General features: G+C 25.3%; 2 protein-coding genes across 2 annotated transcripts in view; one reads left to right on the top strand and one right to left on the bottom strand.

Moving 5' to 3' along the window:
- Window positions 1–2,155: 2,155 nt before the first annotated feature.
- On the bottom strand, window positions 2,156–5,459 carry LOC134833682 (vacuolar protein sorting-associated protein 26B-like). The gene is made up of 7 exons (XM_063848095.1): window positions 5,226–5,459; window positions 4,786–4,929; window positions 4,656–4,722; window positions 4,262–4,592; window positions 4,095–4,201; window positions 3,517–4,035; window positions 2,156–2,687 (listed from the first exon to the last, which is right to left on the bottom strand). Exons 1-7 carry the CDS (start codon window positions 5,226–5,228, stop codon window positions 2,440–2,442), a joined length of 1,419 nt encoding a protein of 472 aa, XP_063704165.1. The 5' UTR covers window positions 5,229–5,459; the 3' UTR covers window positions 2,156–2,439.
- A 2,020-nt stretch (window positions 5,460–7,479) lies between these two features.
- LOC134836116 (calcium/calmodulin-dependent protein kinase type II alpha chain) overlaps window positions 7,480–15,769 on the top strand; it is a 73,341-nt gene continuing 65,051 nt past the window's right edge. The window contains exon 1 of the mRNA XM_063851326.1: window positions 7,480–7,626. The gene's annotated coding sequence lies outside the window, so the exon portion shown is untranslated. The remainder of the gene's footprint in view (window positions 7,627–15,769) is intronic.

Raw genomic sequence — 15,769 nt, 5'->3', positions numbered from 1 at the left:
AAATTTTAAAAGTTTCTTTTTTTTAAATAAAATGTGAGGCGTGTTTAAAACAATTTTCAAAGAGAATTTTTTTTTCACTTTTTTTATGTCTCAACATTTTATTGTTTCTCGCTGAAGCAATTTTGCCTTTTTTGACAGTCATTCACTTTTATTGCGACAAATTTATTTGCTCAATGAACCAATGATGATATTTGATGCAAAAATAGCTTTAAAATATTATTGCCGTTTTTATTTTTGTTTCGTCGTCTATTGAATGATATGATCGTTCAAAGGTAAGTGAGCGAATAAATTATGGTGAAAAGTTCAAAAAAAGCACTCGGATGCGATTAATCTTTTGTGATATAATCTATTCAAAAAGGCACAAAAGGCTTTTATATCGGAAGATTTTTTTTTACTTTTTTTTATATTTTGAGATTTTGAATACGTAATGGGATGTTGGTGAATTAATACACGAAATTATTAAATAATAACGTTAAAAAATTGAAATATTTTTTTTAAATTTTAAAAAATTCAGTTGATTAAAAATTAAAAAAAAAAAAATTAAAACAATTTTATTTAAAGAAAAATATCCAGAAAATTTATATTTTTTTTAATATTTTGTGAAAAATAATTTTATTATAAATTTTTATCAAATTCACCAACAGAAGCCAAAATAAATATTTTTTAATTAAAAAAATATCAAAAAAATATTTCTGGAGCTTTAAATAATTTTAAAAATATGTACATTAAAATAAATTTAATTAATCAAATTAAAAAAAAAATGTTAAAATTTAAATTAATTAATCTAATTTATTTTTAAAAAATTTGATTAATTTAATTTTTAAAATTTAATTTAATTAAATTAATTTTAATTATTTTTTTAAATTAACATTTTTAAAATTATTCAAATCTCTATTAATTAAATTTTAATTTTAATTGATTAAATCGAGTAAAATTAAATTAATTTAATTAATTAAAAAGTATTTATTAATTTTAATTTTATTTAATTAAAAAAAATTAAAAATTTTAAATTAAATTAAATGAATTTAATTAATTAAAAAAATTAATTTAATTTAATTAATTTAGCTAAATATAATTTTAATTTTATATTAATCAAATTAAATTAATAAAATTTTTAATTTAAAAAAATATATATTAAATTAATATTGATGACAAAAAATTCATGAAAATCAACTTCATATTATTAATAATTATTTTTTATTTGTTCATTTATTTTACGGATCAATTTATACAATTTTGTTACTTTTTGTGAATTTTATCTTCTTCATTTTTTATTTACTTTCATATAATTATAATAATAATAACATTACTTTTTTCGTATAGGTATTTTTTTTTTTGACAAATATAATTTTTATCTACACATTTTTTCTTTCTTTTTGACTAAATTTCGAGTTAATTTAAATTAAAACCAAAAAATAAGAATTTATTTTCCCAAAAATATTGCTTTGCCTAAAAAATTTTTTTTTTTTTTAAATTAAAATTATGGAATTATTTTTTTGTAAGGCGTTTGATTGATTTTTCATTTTAAAACGAATTGAACTTAATTTATTTAATAATGGATTTACTGTATTTTCATCTCATGAGACTTTTTTTTATAGATAGATAAAGACGAAGAATAAAGAAGTTTCTTTATAAGAATTTATTTTTTTCTTTAATTTATCTAATTTTTTGTGTTTTCTATCAATAATAATAATAATGATGAAAAATATAATGAAATATATAGAATATATAATATAATAAAGGTTAGTATACAAAATTACTATTTTACAATTTTTTTATATTTAATATTTTTTTTTTAATTTTATGTTCATGTCCAAATGCATGTTGAATTGTTTTCTTTTTTTTGCCTTCTATCAAACTTGTTATTTTATATTTTTAGTGAGTTTTATCCTAATTCTGACTTGATACATCTCGTATTTATTTTAATTTTATTTTTTTTAATAAAATTTTTTTTATATCTTTTTTTTTAATTTTCATTTTTGGATGAATCTTTAGAATATTTTAGGCAAAAAATGAAAATTTTTTAAATAAAAAAATAATTTTAAAAAACTTTAAAGCGAAACTTTAACAAAAAATGACAAAAATAATTTTTAAAAATTCAAAAAATTAAATTTTTATCAAATTTTAGTTATTTTCAGTCAATTTTTGTTAAAATATATCCTTAAAAAATTTTTTAAAATTAAATTTTAAATCATCTTCACTGTCAAAATTATTCTGCAGACTCAAGTCCCAAATTTTTGCTGTATCAAAATACATTTATAACTTTTCTAAATATTTTTTCAGTTCTCAAGCACTTTTCATTCACTGTCACTTTTTTTTATATTTTCCGTTTCATGCATTTTTTACACTTTTTTCCGATTGTTAATATATTTTTTTTTATTTTTTGTTTAATTGCGTTGTTGTCAGTTATGTGTGTTTTTGTGTTGTAGGAAACTATTATTAGTCTTGTGATTCGGGATCTGAGTCTAGTGTCAATGGCGGTGCCGAGTTAATGGGTTGTTCCGTGTCTTCTGGCGGCGTTTCGAGGTCTGGATTGAGATGACTTGTGTTGAGGGGCGTTGTTGGTTTGGGAGCTGTCGTTGCAAAGAGCTTTGGCGAGTCCTCTTCGGGCCCATTGGAGACATTTGGTGCGCCATCGCCTGCCTCACGTTCCACAGAGCTGCTATTTTGGAGCACGGGATTCGATTCTACGGAGAAAAAAAAAGTTTTATTAATGAAATTTTAAGAATTGGAGAAGTATGAGTTGAAAAAATTATCTCACATTATTTTAGAAAAATAATTTTAAAAAAATATTAATTTTCAACTTTTTAGTAAATTTGATCATTTTTCATTATTTTAAAAAATTTAAAATTTTTTAAATAAAAATTTAATATTTTTCTTTAAATTTAATATTTTTTTGTGATTAAAATTTAATTCTTAAGTAGTTTTCAAATTAAAAACTTTTTAATAATATTTTTAAAAAATAAAAATTTTCAAAATTAAAGACAAAAAAATCAATGTTCATGAGTAAAATATCTTAAAAATTATTTTTAAAAAATTAAAAAATATTTTAATTTAAAATTAATTAAAAATTCCATTAAAATTTACGATTTTAGAGAAATTAAATAAAATTTGAAAAAAAAAATAAATTAATTAATTAATCTAAAATTTTACATAAAAAAAATAGTTTAAATTTGAAAGAATTTTATTTTTTAGTTGAAAAATTTAATTCTTTAAATAATTAATAATTTTCTTTTAAATTTTAAACTGTATAAAAAAATGTAAAATTTAGTATAAGAAATTTTTAATTTTTTTTTTAATTATATTTTTTTTTTTTTTAAATTTTTTTTTTTTAATTTTTTTTTTTAATAGAAAAATAAAAAAAAATAATTAAAATATTAATTTTTTTAAAAAATCATTAAAAAAATTTTCAAATTATTAATTCAAAAAAAATGATAATTTAAAAAAATTGAACTGTGAAACATTTTTTCAAAAAAAAAAAAAAAAAAAAAATCCCAAAAAAAATCAAAAACTCACCTTGTTGCGGGCTCTCCTCTGTAAACAGCCCAACTGTCGGATCAAACGCTCCCGTTGGCGACGACAAATTGCTAGCTGCGCCCGTTACCTGCTTGTGTGCCGCTTCCATTGCCGCCTTTTCCGCATCCGTTTTCGGAATCAAATTGCCGTCTTGCCCCACGAGATTCGAGGGAGCTGCCAAACTGCGATTTCCATTGGCGCCGCCCGCTGCTCCTCCGCTGCCGGGCACTTGATTGACCGACGACGACGTTTGACTCGTTGTGAGCGATTTGCGCGCCTTATCGGACTTGCGCCACAAAATTATCTCCTGCTGCTTGAAGTAACGCCGATCTTCCGTGTCCATGAGCACGAGATTCAGAAAGTATCGCACACTGAATTTCTTGTTGATGTCGCGCATGGTTGGCGTCAAGTCGTAACCGGCGAGAAAAACGCGAATTGGGATGCTTTCGCCTTTGACCGGAGCGCCATCCATAATTTCGTACTTTGCTATTGTCTCGTTTTCCGTGAAAACGTGCGGACCTAAAAGGAGATTTCATGAAAAATGGTCGGAAAATGCGAAAAAATGGGAAAAATCTTACCCGAACCTGTCGTTTCTCGCTTAATAATCGCAATTTCCATGTGTTTTATCTTGATACGAACCAATAGGAAGTAAATTTTTCCTACTATCACATCTTTTAAATGATATCTGGAACAAAAATTAACATTAAAATCCCTCATTTCGCATGAAAAACCTCAAAAAACTCACTTTGATTTATTGTATTCAAATTCTATGTGTAAACAGTCTTCAATGCCAACTTCCATCTTAATTGGACTATTCATCTCCGGATAGCTACACAGCGTGTGCACCGCAATATCGACTTCTTTGATGATATCGCTGAGCCTTTTGCCGATCGTCACACGCAAAAAGTACCTTAGACGCACATTGGAGCCCACATAAACCTCGTACGGCTTCTCAACATTCGCAAATTCGAAGGGATAACTCGTATTTTGCAACAAATCCCCGGGTCTCGCGAGTTCCTTCAAAAATGCCACAAACTCATGATGATTCCCGCGATCATAATACAGCTCTATTTGACCTAAAATCCCACAAAAAAACATTAAAACCCGAAAAAATCACTTTTTTACGAAGAAATTCTCACCGATAAGCTCAATTTTGATTCCCTGATGTTCCATTTTGCTGCCCGGCTTTTTCAGAGTCACATTTACCTACAAAGAAAAATTAAAATTTATGCAAATTACGTAACTTGCAATATGTTGCGGGGCACAAACCTTCCCGGAGACAGCTTCGCCATCGTAATAAAGGAGATATTTCTCTTTTTTGCCGTCGTCAGTCTTGACTTCGGCCAATTTACGGTTTTCTGCGCCATCGAAAATGATGTCAACCTCCGCCGATTGTCCGAATCCGAGGAAATTCTACGAAAAAAATTGTCAAAAATTGCCAAATTAATCATCAATTCAGTCGCAAGTGGTTTTTTTTTCGGAATGCAGACTTATCAGTCGTTCGTATGAGTGTTGTGTGTAGCACCAAAAAAAAAAGTTCTATGGAAATCTGCCCCACATACTTTTTTTTTGCATGCTGATAATTTTTGAGACTCATTTTTCAAAAAAAAAAACTTTTTTTGTTGAATTCGATTTTTCGGGTTTCATGCGATATTTGAGAATTTTTGGTTAAATGATGCAAAAATCCGTGAAATGACGACAACACATACCATTTTAATGCTGGTCCTTCAAAAAAAGTTGGAATCAAATAAAAAAAAGATGTTTCGGTTACGTCGCCAATTGGGGCTTAATTAGTCGAAATTTCAACACAAACGGGTGATGGTCGTTTTCCTCTAGACTTGCTCTCGTGTTTTGGCAGAAAAAATGGGCATTTCTGCGTTAATTGGCAGCTCAAATTAACTTTAAATTGGATTGAAATGAACTTTTGTTTTTGCTGTTCGACGTGTCCCGGTGCGTATTGCGGCGAGAATTATGCCCAATGTGAATTTAAAATTTTTTGAGGGAAATTCAGTCACGAGCCTCTTTGAATTAGTGTGAGGCATTTCCGGAAATTTTGTATCCGGGTCAGCGCCGCCATTACGGAAGTGCGGGTTTTTATCACTTTCGTTCGTCTCAAATTTAAAAATTATTTAAATTAATTTTTTTGTAAATTTTAGCGGAGATTATTTATTTAATTTATTAATTAATTCAATAAAAAATAGTATTTAATTTTAAAGATTTTTTTTTTAATTTTTGAACCATGAAAATTTGCTTGAAATAGGTTAAAATTGAAAAAAATACTTTGAGGAGTACTAAATTGTGAAATTTGTATTTTTTTCTCATAAAATTTTCAAAAAACGCTTTTCTTTTTGATTTTTGAAAAATATACAAAAATTAAATAAATTAAAGAAATTTTTTTCAAAAGTACTGAAATGCTCTTTGTGTTTAAAAAAATTCTAAATATTCTAATAAATAATTATGAATAAAAATTAAGAGGAGTATTAATTTGTGAAATTTGTATATTTTTTTTAAATTATTTCTTTAATATCGATTCAAAAAAAATCAATCAAAATCAATATCCTTAGTTAATTAAAGTTTTTTTTTTAATTTTTGAATAAATTTTAATTTAACCTTAAAAAATTTCATATTTTTTGGAAAATTTAATGAAAAATTTTTGAGGAGTATTAAAATGCGATTTTTTTTTTTTTGAAAATATGTGAATTATTTCAATTTAAATTAATTTTTTGCCAAAAAAAAAATTTTATTAAAAAATCATTTTTGTCACGAAATAAACTTTGTTCGTCGTGCTTCAAAATGATAATTTTTTTAAATTTTTTTTAATAATTTAAAGAAATTCAATATTCAAAAGAATATTCTAAAAATTCTAAAAATGAATCTTGATTATCAAAGATATTAAACTACTTTAATGAATTTTATAAAATTAGGGGTACAAAAATGTGAAATTTAATTAATTTATTTTTTTTTTTAATTTTAAAATACCTAATTTAATTTTAATTTAAAAAAATTAATTTAAATTTTTAAAAAAAAAATTAATATTAAATTAAAAAAAAATAATTAAAAAAAATTACAAAAAATTTTACAAAAAAAATAAAAAATTTTTGAAGAATTGAAAATGTGAAATTTTTGACCTATTTTTTTGAAATATTAATTTTTTTTTAAATTGAATAAAAAAAAATTCCAAAAAAATCTAAAAAATCATTGATTTTCAAAAAAATTTAAAAAAATTAATAAATCTCGAAGTTTTAAGAAAATTTTTTGAGGAGTATAAAAATGTGAAATTTTTGTTTTTCTATTAATTTAAAATAAAAAAAAAAAAAAAAAAATTTTAAAATTTAAAAAAATAATTCGACCTTTCCTTTTAAATTTTTATTTTTTATTTTAATTTTAGCTAAAAAAAAAATCAAAGAAAATAATTCAAATTAAATCCTTTTCAAACCTTAAAAATATTTTTAATTTCTTAAAAAAATTAAAAATCACTGTGAGGAGTACAAAAATGTAAAATTTGTAAAATGTGTTTTTTTTTAAATTTTTCTTCAACAAAAATTCCTTTTTTTAACAAAAAAAAATCATTCAATGCACAAATCATCATTCTAACTTGCAAAAAAGTGGGTCAAACATCACACACATAAACACACGCGTCACGCATCAAAGTCTTTCTCTCTCTCCTTTTCTGTCAATATTGATGCACATTTATTGCACTTTGCGTACCGTTCGCTCTGTGTTTGGCAAAACCACTTCCGTTTACCATATTTCACGAAAGACCGAAAGAAATTTCACCATTTGGAAAAACTCACCACTTGCCGCACACAATAAAACTCCGTTGATGCCGCTGCCGCCGCTACACGTGTCGTTCAGACCATTTTCCGCCCTCTTCGTCGCACAACTGTACTACAAGCAACATTTCCATTTCACAAAATCCTCAGTTATCGAGTTGCGCTTACTGGTTAAAGACGAAAAGTCGTAAAATTCCTTGGAGTCAAAAGAGAAAAAAAATATTTTGTCTGTAAAATACTGGCAGAGAATGCATCACGTGCAAATTTAGTGCAAATTATTGTCAAGTTGTGTCACTAAAAGTCGTTTTTCGGTGATATTTTCCGGAAATTCGCAGAGGTTTGTGCGAAAAATTCACTTTTTTTTCCTGAATTTCCCCGTGTACCGTACACGATAATTGAATTGATGAAAAAATTCCTTTGCTTTTTCCACGTACGAGACGCACATACAGACATACAGAGCTCCGGTACGGAAGTTTTTCCGAGTATGGCTTTTGATAGACATGCGCACTGAGGACATGTGATTAAAAATGACAGAACTTTGTGTGTCTGTATGAACGTTTCCTTCGACGATGAAAATATTTTGTGTTACAAATTTCAAAAATTGACAATTTTACTGAAAAAAATTTCGAATTTCATCAATTTTTGAGGAAATTTCGCAATTTTTCCGCAAAAAAGTGACAAATTTCAAAAAAAAAATTTTAAAAATTAAAATTCAACAACAACTTTTCACCTGATGGCACACAAGGGAAGTAGCAGCGCACAGCAACAACAACAAACCGGATTAATGGTGAGCAATTTTCGTTTTTCATCCAATTTATTTCACGTGAAATGTGATATTTTGCTCGAATAATCGCAAAAGTGAAAATTTTGTGGTAACCTAAAAAAAAAAAGAAAAATTGTGTTAGTGAAATTTTCATAAAATGTAACAAAATATAGAGCATTTTTATGACATATGCGATAAAATATGTCCCACAAAATTTTTTTTTGTCCATTTTTGTGACAAATGAGTCCCCGGAGACCCATGTCCCAAAAAAAAACGGATGGAAGAGTCCAATTAGTTACATACGGAATGGGAGAAAAAATAAAAATTTTGATGAAATGAGACAAAAGAGGAAAAAATGATATGCAACAAAGTGAATTTTTGTGCATTTAACATACACACATACACAGAAAATGTACTTTTTACGCCATTTTTCCTATTTAACTCCTCGCGGAGTAGCGGTACATGTGTGTTTGTGTTGGTTTGTCCTAATAACTTTGGGTTTTATGTGTTTGTTAATCATTTAAAAAAATCTAAAAATAAAAAAAAATAATTTAAAACAATTAATATATTTTTTTTTAATTTAAAAAATTTAAATATTAAAAAAAAATTAATTTTTATTTAAAAAATTGCAAAAAAAAATTAAATTTCACCTGATTTTCTTCAAAAAAAAAAATTTTTTTTAGCCCTTCCAGCTATAGTCATGCACATGCGCGTTTTCATCCTTTTTGCTACAGAAACGTCTAATTTTCCGTACAAGACCAAAAATCAACTGCTGATACCTAAAAAAAAACATACAAGTAGCTATATGACAAAAAAAAAATATAAAAAGCAGGCAGAAGCAGCAGTAACATAGGTCAAAATAAAATATTCAACAACCACGTTCGCTGTCTCTTCTCTGTGTGTGTTTCTCATAGTAGTAATTTTTTTTTTGCAACTTGCTGTTGACTGTTGTTTCTCGTTTTCTTCTTTTTCCTCCGCCAGAGCATACTGCGGATTTTTTTAAAATTATTTTTTTTATATGTGCAGCAAAGCATGTTTGTTTGGGGTTTGTTAAATTACTGCTCAAGCAAGAAATTTATTTTAGGTATATTCGTCGACATTTTGCAGCTTCAGGTGATGCAGATGCTCTGAGAAGTATGAGGCGTCTCCATTGAAGTTATTTTTTTTTAATTTTTTCCAAAATTTTTTATGAGCTCGAATTATTAAGTTTTGTGAAGACTATTTGGATATAAAAATTTACTATCCGGAGCCTTGAAATTTTTTTGAGGTTAGAATTTTAAAGATTCTTTAAAACATTAAAGTTCGTTTCAAACCTTGATCTGATTTTCAATCTGATAGAATTGAAAATATTTGAAACCTATGTAATAGAAATATAAATTGAAATTGTGGTTCTTGGAATAATTTGATTGCTTGTCTGCTTTGAGAAACATTTTACTTCTGTAGAAATTTTAAAATATTACTTTAATATATTTGATACCTTTTTCTCGTATATTATTTCTGTTAAAAGGAAAATATTTGTCCTGAACTTGTAAATAGTATCAATAAAATTGATTGAATTTGGTTTTGAAATGCATTCCAAAATTTTTGAACGATCAGCAGCTCCGGATAGTCAATGTTGGTATCCTAATGGTCCTTAACAGATTTTTAAAATAATTTTAGGTTAAATATTAAAATTGTTGATTTTGAATGAATTTATCTTTGAATTTAGTTTACAGCAGCAAAAATATTTAAATTTATTCAAAAAAATTTACAAAAAAATATTTTTTTTTACAAATTTTAATGGTTTTTATATGATCTTAAATTCTAACCTCAATTTTTTTTACAATCGGAAATATGAAGATTATTTAAAAAAAATATTCTTATTTTTTTTTATTTCAATAGTTTTGCTAAACTTATTAATTTTTGAGCTTGAAAAAAATTAAACAAAATTTTGTATTAGTTTTTCACAAATTTTGCTAAGATCAATAAAGCTTAATAATTTTGTAAAAAAAAAATATTAATTTTTGAACATACGAAAAATTTCGCAAAAAAAATTTTTTTTCACAAATTTTATAAATTAATTTCAATAGATATGATTTGTAATTCTAACCTAAAATTTTTTAATAAATATTTTTTTTAAATTTAGTTTTGCCAAAAATATTAATTTTAAATCGATTTTAAAATATATAATTTTTCGTTTTCAAGAAATCGTTTAAATTATAATTTAAAATAAAAAATTATAAAAAGAAATTTTTAAATTTAAAAAAAAAAATAATTTCTTTAAATTTTTGGTTTCTCTGAAAAATTTTTTTTTTTATTTTTTTAAAAAAATATTTTTTTCAATTTTATTAATTTTTTTTTATTTTTTTAAGAAATTTTAAAATCCATTAACAATTTTTATTTTTAAATAATTTTTTATTTTTTTAATTGAAATAAATTTTATTTTATAAAATTAGAAAAAAATAAAATTTTTATTTAAAAAAAATTTAAAATTATTTAAAAATAAAAAAAAAATAAATTTAAAAAAATAATTCTTTTTTTTTAATAAAAATAATTTTTATCTTTTTTCATGAAAAAAATAATCAACAAAAGCTTCTTCATTAAAATTTATCTAGCGAAAATTGCCTCTAACCTCGCAAGAAGAAAAACAATTTTAATCCAATAAAAAAAAATTTCACAGAAAAAACATGCATTTAATTACGTTTTAAAATGAAACGGGGATGAATGTAATAAAACACTCACGTAAACTACGCGCATTATTAAATTAATTTTGTTTGCTCCACAATATTATTATTTTATGTATTTCCAGTTTTCCTTAACTTTACGCTGTGGATATAATTTTATTTTATTAAAAAACTTTCGTTGTGAACAACTTCGTCTCACATGATTCCCGCAACTCTTTTTTTTTGTCTGTATGGATGCATTTTCCTGGATACCGAAAATAAATAATTATCATTAAAAAGTTTACAGCAAAAAAAAATACTACGCTCTCCATTTTGTGTGATTTACTCTCCGTAGTGACTAAAAATCGCGCTCTACATGCAAAAAACTCTCAAAAAATCGTACGAATCGTAGCTTTATGCATACTCGCTGTGCTTACTTACCTAAAAATTATTTAGCTAAATATTTCTAGGGTTTAGTAAGCAACGCGCGCACATGCCACAAAGCTGTATTCGTTACAATGTCGCGGCAAATCGTGTCTTATTTCGGATTTTGCAGAAGCACCAAAGTAAATAAAGAAATTCTTTAAATGAGGAAAAAAAATCCGTGAAGAGAGAGATAATTTGGCACGGGGAAAAGACACAAAAAGCGCAAAAAATTGTAAATTAAAGGTGTCAGACGTGTTTAAAAGCATTAATGTGATTAATCTAATACATAATAATAATGTGAATACGACAGCGACGACGACGACGACGATGACGATGAGGTATGCGAGACAGAACAGAGGCGTATATTGTATCCAATGAATGAGAAAAAAATTATAAAAAATGTGTACAGCAATGAATGAACTTTTTTTCTGCTGTTTTTGTTTATATTTATACAAAAGTGTGGGTAAACAAAAAATTAAACGTTAGATAAAGTGAGAGTGATAATGCTGTTGACTCTGCTGTTTTTTAGTTACCGAAAAAAAATGTCATTACACATGTCATTGATTTTGCGTCGAGTTTTTGAAGGGTTCTTTATTTGACAACGGCGATAAGCAACAAAGTTGATCCGCAAAAATTTTATCAACATGACAAATTTTAGCGGGAACTAAATAAAAAAAATTCAGAGCTAAAATATCAAACATGGGAAAAAAGTTGCACGCCATTAAATTTTCACGCCGATTTGAGCAAGACTAGATTTTTAGTGCATTTTGGAGAAAAAAAAGTGATTTTTTTAATGAAAAAAGTGTCAGTCTGGAAGAAAAGTTTTTAAAAAATATTATTAAATATTAATTAAAACTATCAGAAATTTGGGAAAAATTCTAAAAAAAATTTTTTTTAATTTAAATATATTTAAATAAAATTAAAAAAAAAATTAAAAACAAGTTAAAAGTAAAAAAAAAAATAAAAAAAACCGAAAGATAACGTTTTCATAAAAAATTAAAAAATTATAATAATTTTTATAAAATTTTTAAAAAAGTTTAAGCAAAATTTTAATTTTTTTTTATTTTTCAGGAATTTAAATTTTTATTTTTTAAACAAATTCAATTAAAATTTTTAATTTAAAAAAAAATAATTTTAATAAATTAATTTAAAAATTAATTAAATATTTTAATTATTTCAAAAAATTTAAAACTTTTCTAATTAAAAAGTTAATATTATTTAAAAAAAAATTTATGTAATTTTTCCAATTTTTTAAGGAATTTTAAATTTAAATATTCGCTGCAATATTAAATTTTAATTATTTTTTTTTTCATTTATAGATGAATGTTTTTTTTATTTTTTAAATTTTTTAAATAATTTTAATTTTGCATTTTATTATAAAATTTATTTTTTTTTTTTTTTTTAAAATTTTATAATTTAAATTGATTTTTTTTGTTATTAAAATTTTATTTTTTTTTAAATTGATTAAAATTAAAATTTTTTAAAAATTATAATTTAAATTATTTTTATTTTATTTTTTTTTGAAAAATAAATTAAATTTCCTGAAAAATAAAAAAATCATAAAATTTTACTTAAACTAATTTTTAATAATTTTAAAATTTTATGAAAATTATTAAAATTTCTTACAATTTTATAAAAACTCATGATTTTTGAAAATATCACAATAAAATATTAAAAACTTTTAAAAATTCATCATTAACGAAAAGCGCTCAAGTAAATTTTCGCCACAAACCAACTTCACTTTTTTCTACATTTATCAAACTCTCAGTACCGACTATTTTTTTTATCATTACAATCCATTAATAACCTGCTTATCTCATATTTATGTTGTGCCTGTTCAATTTGGCATGTGACATTATTCAATTTGGATTTATCGACCAACCAACCGACCGAAACAAGTTCGAACTCAACAAAAAAAAATACTCTATTGGAGACAGTTATTAAGTAATTGTCGTGTCTGTTTAAACAGGTGAGCTCCATACATTGATGCGACCAGAATTTCAGATAAATATTAAAACTCGTTTATTTTTAAATCTCTTGTTCTTACGTCACATTTTCTGCAGAGATATGACCTAATCTGTATTATTTGTGTGGATGGCAAAAAAATGATTCATCGCGGAACTTTCGATAAAATTCTCGTCAAAGGTCAATTTTTTTTTCGTGATTGATGCACAATTGATTACCAAAACCATCATAAACTAGAAAACGAAAAAAAAAACCGATCGAGAGCAATTAGTTGGATTGTTTGCCGAAAAGTTGTTGTTGTTGTTGTTGCAACGACGACGACGAAACCAGTTCTTTTGCAATTATCTTGCATGCACATAGCGACTTGCATTGCTGTGTCATGTCTCGTAGTTCATATATCGTAGCAAAACAAGCGTTAAACATAATAAATATCAACATAATGAGAAAAATGCGTTTACGTTGCCCGACACTACACAAAAATGCAGCATGCAGTTTCTTGCAAGTTTGCTCCATTAATCATCATAATTGAGTGACCATTAATAATAACGATTTTTTGAATTATTAGCATGGAATTATTTTGTTGCAATGTAATTTTTTGGCTAAATAATTTCAAAGTTGATGAACCAGTTTTCATTTTTTTTTTCATTCGAACCAATTTTCGAATCAATCATATTTTTATTTCCTAAATTGCACCAATAAAATTTTAAATCTCTATTATTAAATAAAAGTCATTATTTCTACGTTAAAAAATGCCAAAGAGCGTGTGTGTGCGGATATTTTTTGATCGATCCAATTTGGAAAACTCATTCGATTTATTTCTTGATGCCTTTTGTGTGTGAGTTCAATTCTCTGTTAGCTCTTTTTTTTATCAACGAGAAGAGGTTTTTGTGGTTAGTGGCAAATATTTAATTCCAATTGGTAAGCGCTTTTTATGACATTTGGTGGTTGAAAAATTTTAATTGTTATTGATGCGAAGCCTGAGGCTTGGAAATTATGAAAACAAAAATGTTAAAGGTTTTAATTTCACGTTGTGTGAAAAAGAATATGTTGAAATTGAGATGGAAGCCTTAAATGATTTCAATGTACTTTTAAATAACTATTGAGTTTATTAAGTTTTTAATACTTATACGGAAAAAATAGTTTAAATTCGTTCAATTCAAGTTAAACCCTCAAAGCTTAACATTAAGCTGTAAGAGTTTAATGTTAAACTCTGAGAGTTTAATTTTGAATTGAACGAATTTAATTTTTTTCCGTATACTTAGATGACATTAGGTTCACTGAAGACTTGGATTTGGTCGAGCTTGAGATACAGTTCATACTATGCTTGTCTTTTGAGAAGCTTTACAAAGGTCTGTCTCTCATTTGTATCTTAAGCTCGACCAAATCCAAGTCTTTGGCCTATAATGTCATCTAAGTTAGTTAGAAAGTATTAAAGACTTCAACAAAGCTCCATGGTTTTTTTAATCATTTATTATTGCTTCTTGTTATTCAGCGTGAAGCACGAAGTTATTGAATTCGTCAATAAAAATTATCAAAAAAATCCAATTAAAAATTGATAATTCATCACATTTAGGCCTTTTTTGTCACGAAAAATTATTTTTTATAAATTGAAAATTTAAATTTGAATCAAATAGGAAAGTTTACAGACAATTTTTCAGTGAAAATATTGTATTTCAGAAATTGCAAATTAAAACTAAAAATGTCAATAGACAACTTTGTTGTTAGTTCAGAATTTTAAAATTTATTAATTTAACTGAATTTTTTCCTAAATAATTATCACAAAACCGAAAAAATTCAAAAAATCTCATGAGATTTTTTTCGTTTTCAAAAAATTAAAATTATCTATGTTAGTCAAAAAATCAATTAAATTTTAATTCAAATACATATAGGGCGATAATACACGAAAACGATCACTTTCTTCGATGCATCTTAATTTGACCAATTTCTTAAATTTTTCAATAGGAAAGTTTACGACCTCTTCTGTCAAATCATTGTACTCCGTCAGATGATCGCAAAGTAATCCAAATGGGTTGTCAATGTGATATTTATGTTGTTACTATTTAAAGTCAGTCAATCTCAAACCATCAAAAAATCTCTTAACTGCCCATGTCTGAATCAGGTTATGTGAAGAGTTAGAAGTCTTGGAAACTAAACGATTTGTTTTGACAGAAGATGTTTAAAGAGTCAGAGTTTGAAGTATCGTCTTCTGAAGTTCTCGATCTTCAATTTGAGATCCAAAATTGATCTAAGGACTTTTATCCCAAAGGAAGATTTTAAAGAAAATTAGACCCATTAACTTCCTCATGAGGATTCTTTTGATGATAAGGTTAGAAAAAATTTTGACTTTTACGGAAAACTTTTTAACTCATTAGAGTTTAACTTGAGTCTTGAGGCAAAAAATCTTAAATGAGTTTCATAAAGTGTTTGAGCTCCAAAGAAGAATCTGTTTGCTAATGTGATATGGCGTTTGATCTCTGAAGTGGTATCTCCATCAACATGTATCAATGCTCCTAAGTATATGAATTTCTTTGCTTCTATTTTCAATTCATTTTTTGTAACCTGAAAATATCATTAGAAAAATTATTATTTGTACAAAAAAGTAACTACTTACTCACAAGAGTTTCCTATGTTTACTCTCTTCATTGCTCCTTTGTAAAAATTCAATTTCAAATATAATCCTTTTG

The sequence above is a fragment of the Culicoides brevitarsis genome, chromosome 3, assembly GCF_036172545.1.
Source record: "Culicoides brevitarsis isolate CSIRO-B50_1 chromosome 3, AGI_CSIRO_Cbre_v1, whole genome shotgun sequence".
In the NCBI taxonomy this organism is placed as follows: Eukaryota; Metazoa; Arthropoda; class Insecta; order Diptera; family Ceratopogonidae; genus Culicoides; species Culicoides brevitarsis.
The sequence above is the reverse complement of the archived record's forward strand: the minus strand, read 5'-3'. Positions and strand labels throughout refer to the sequence as shown.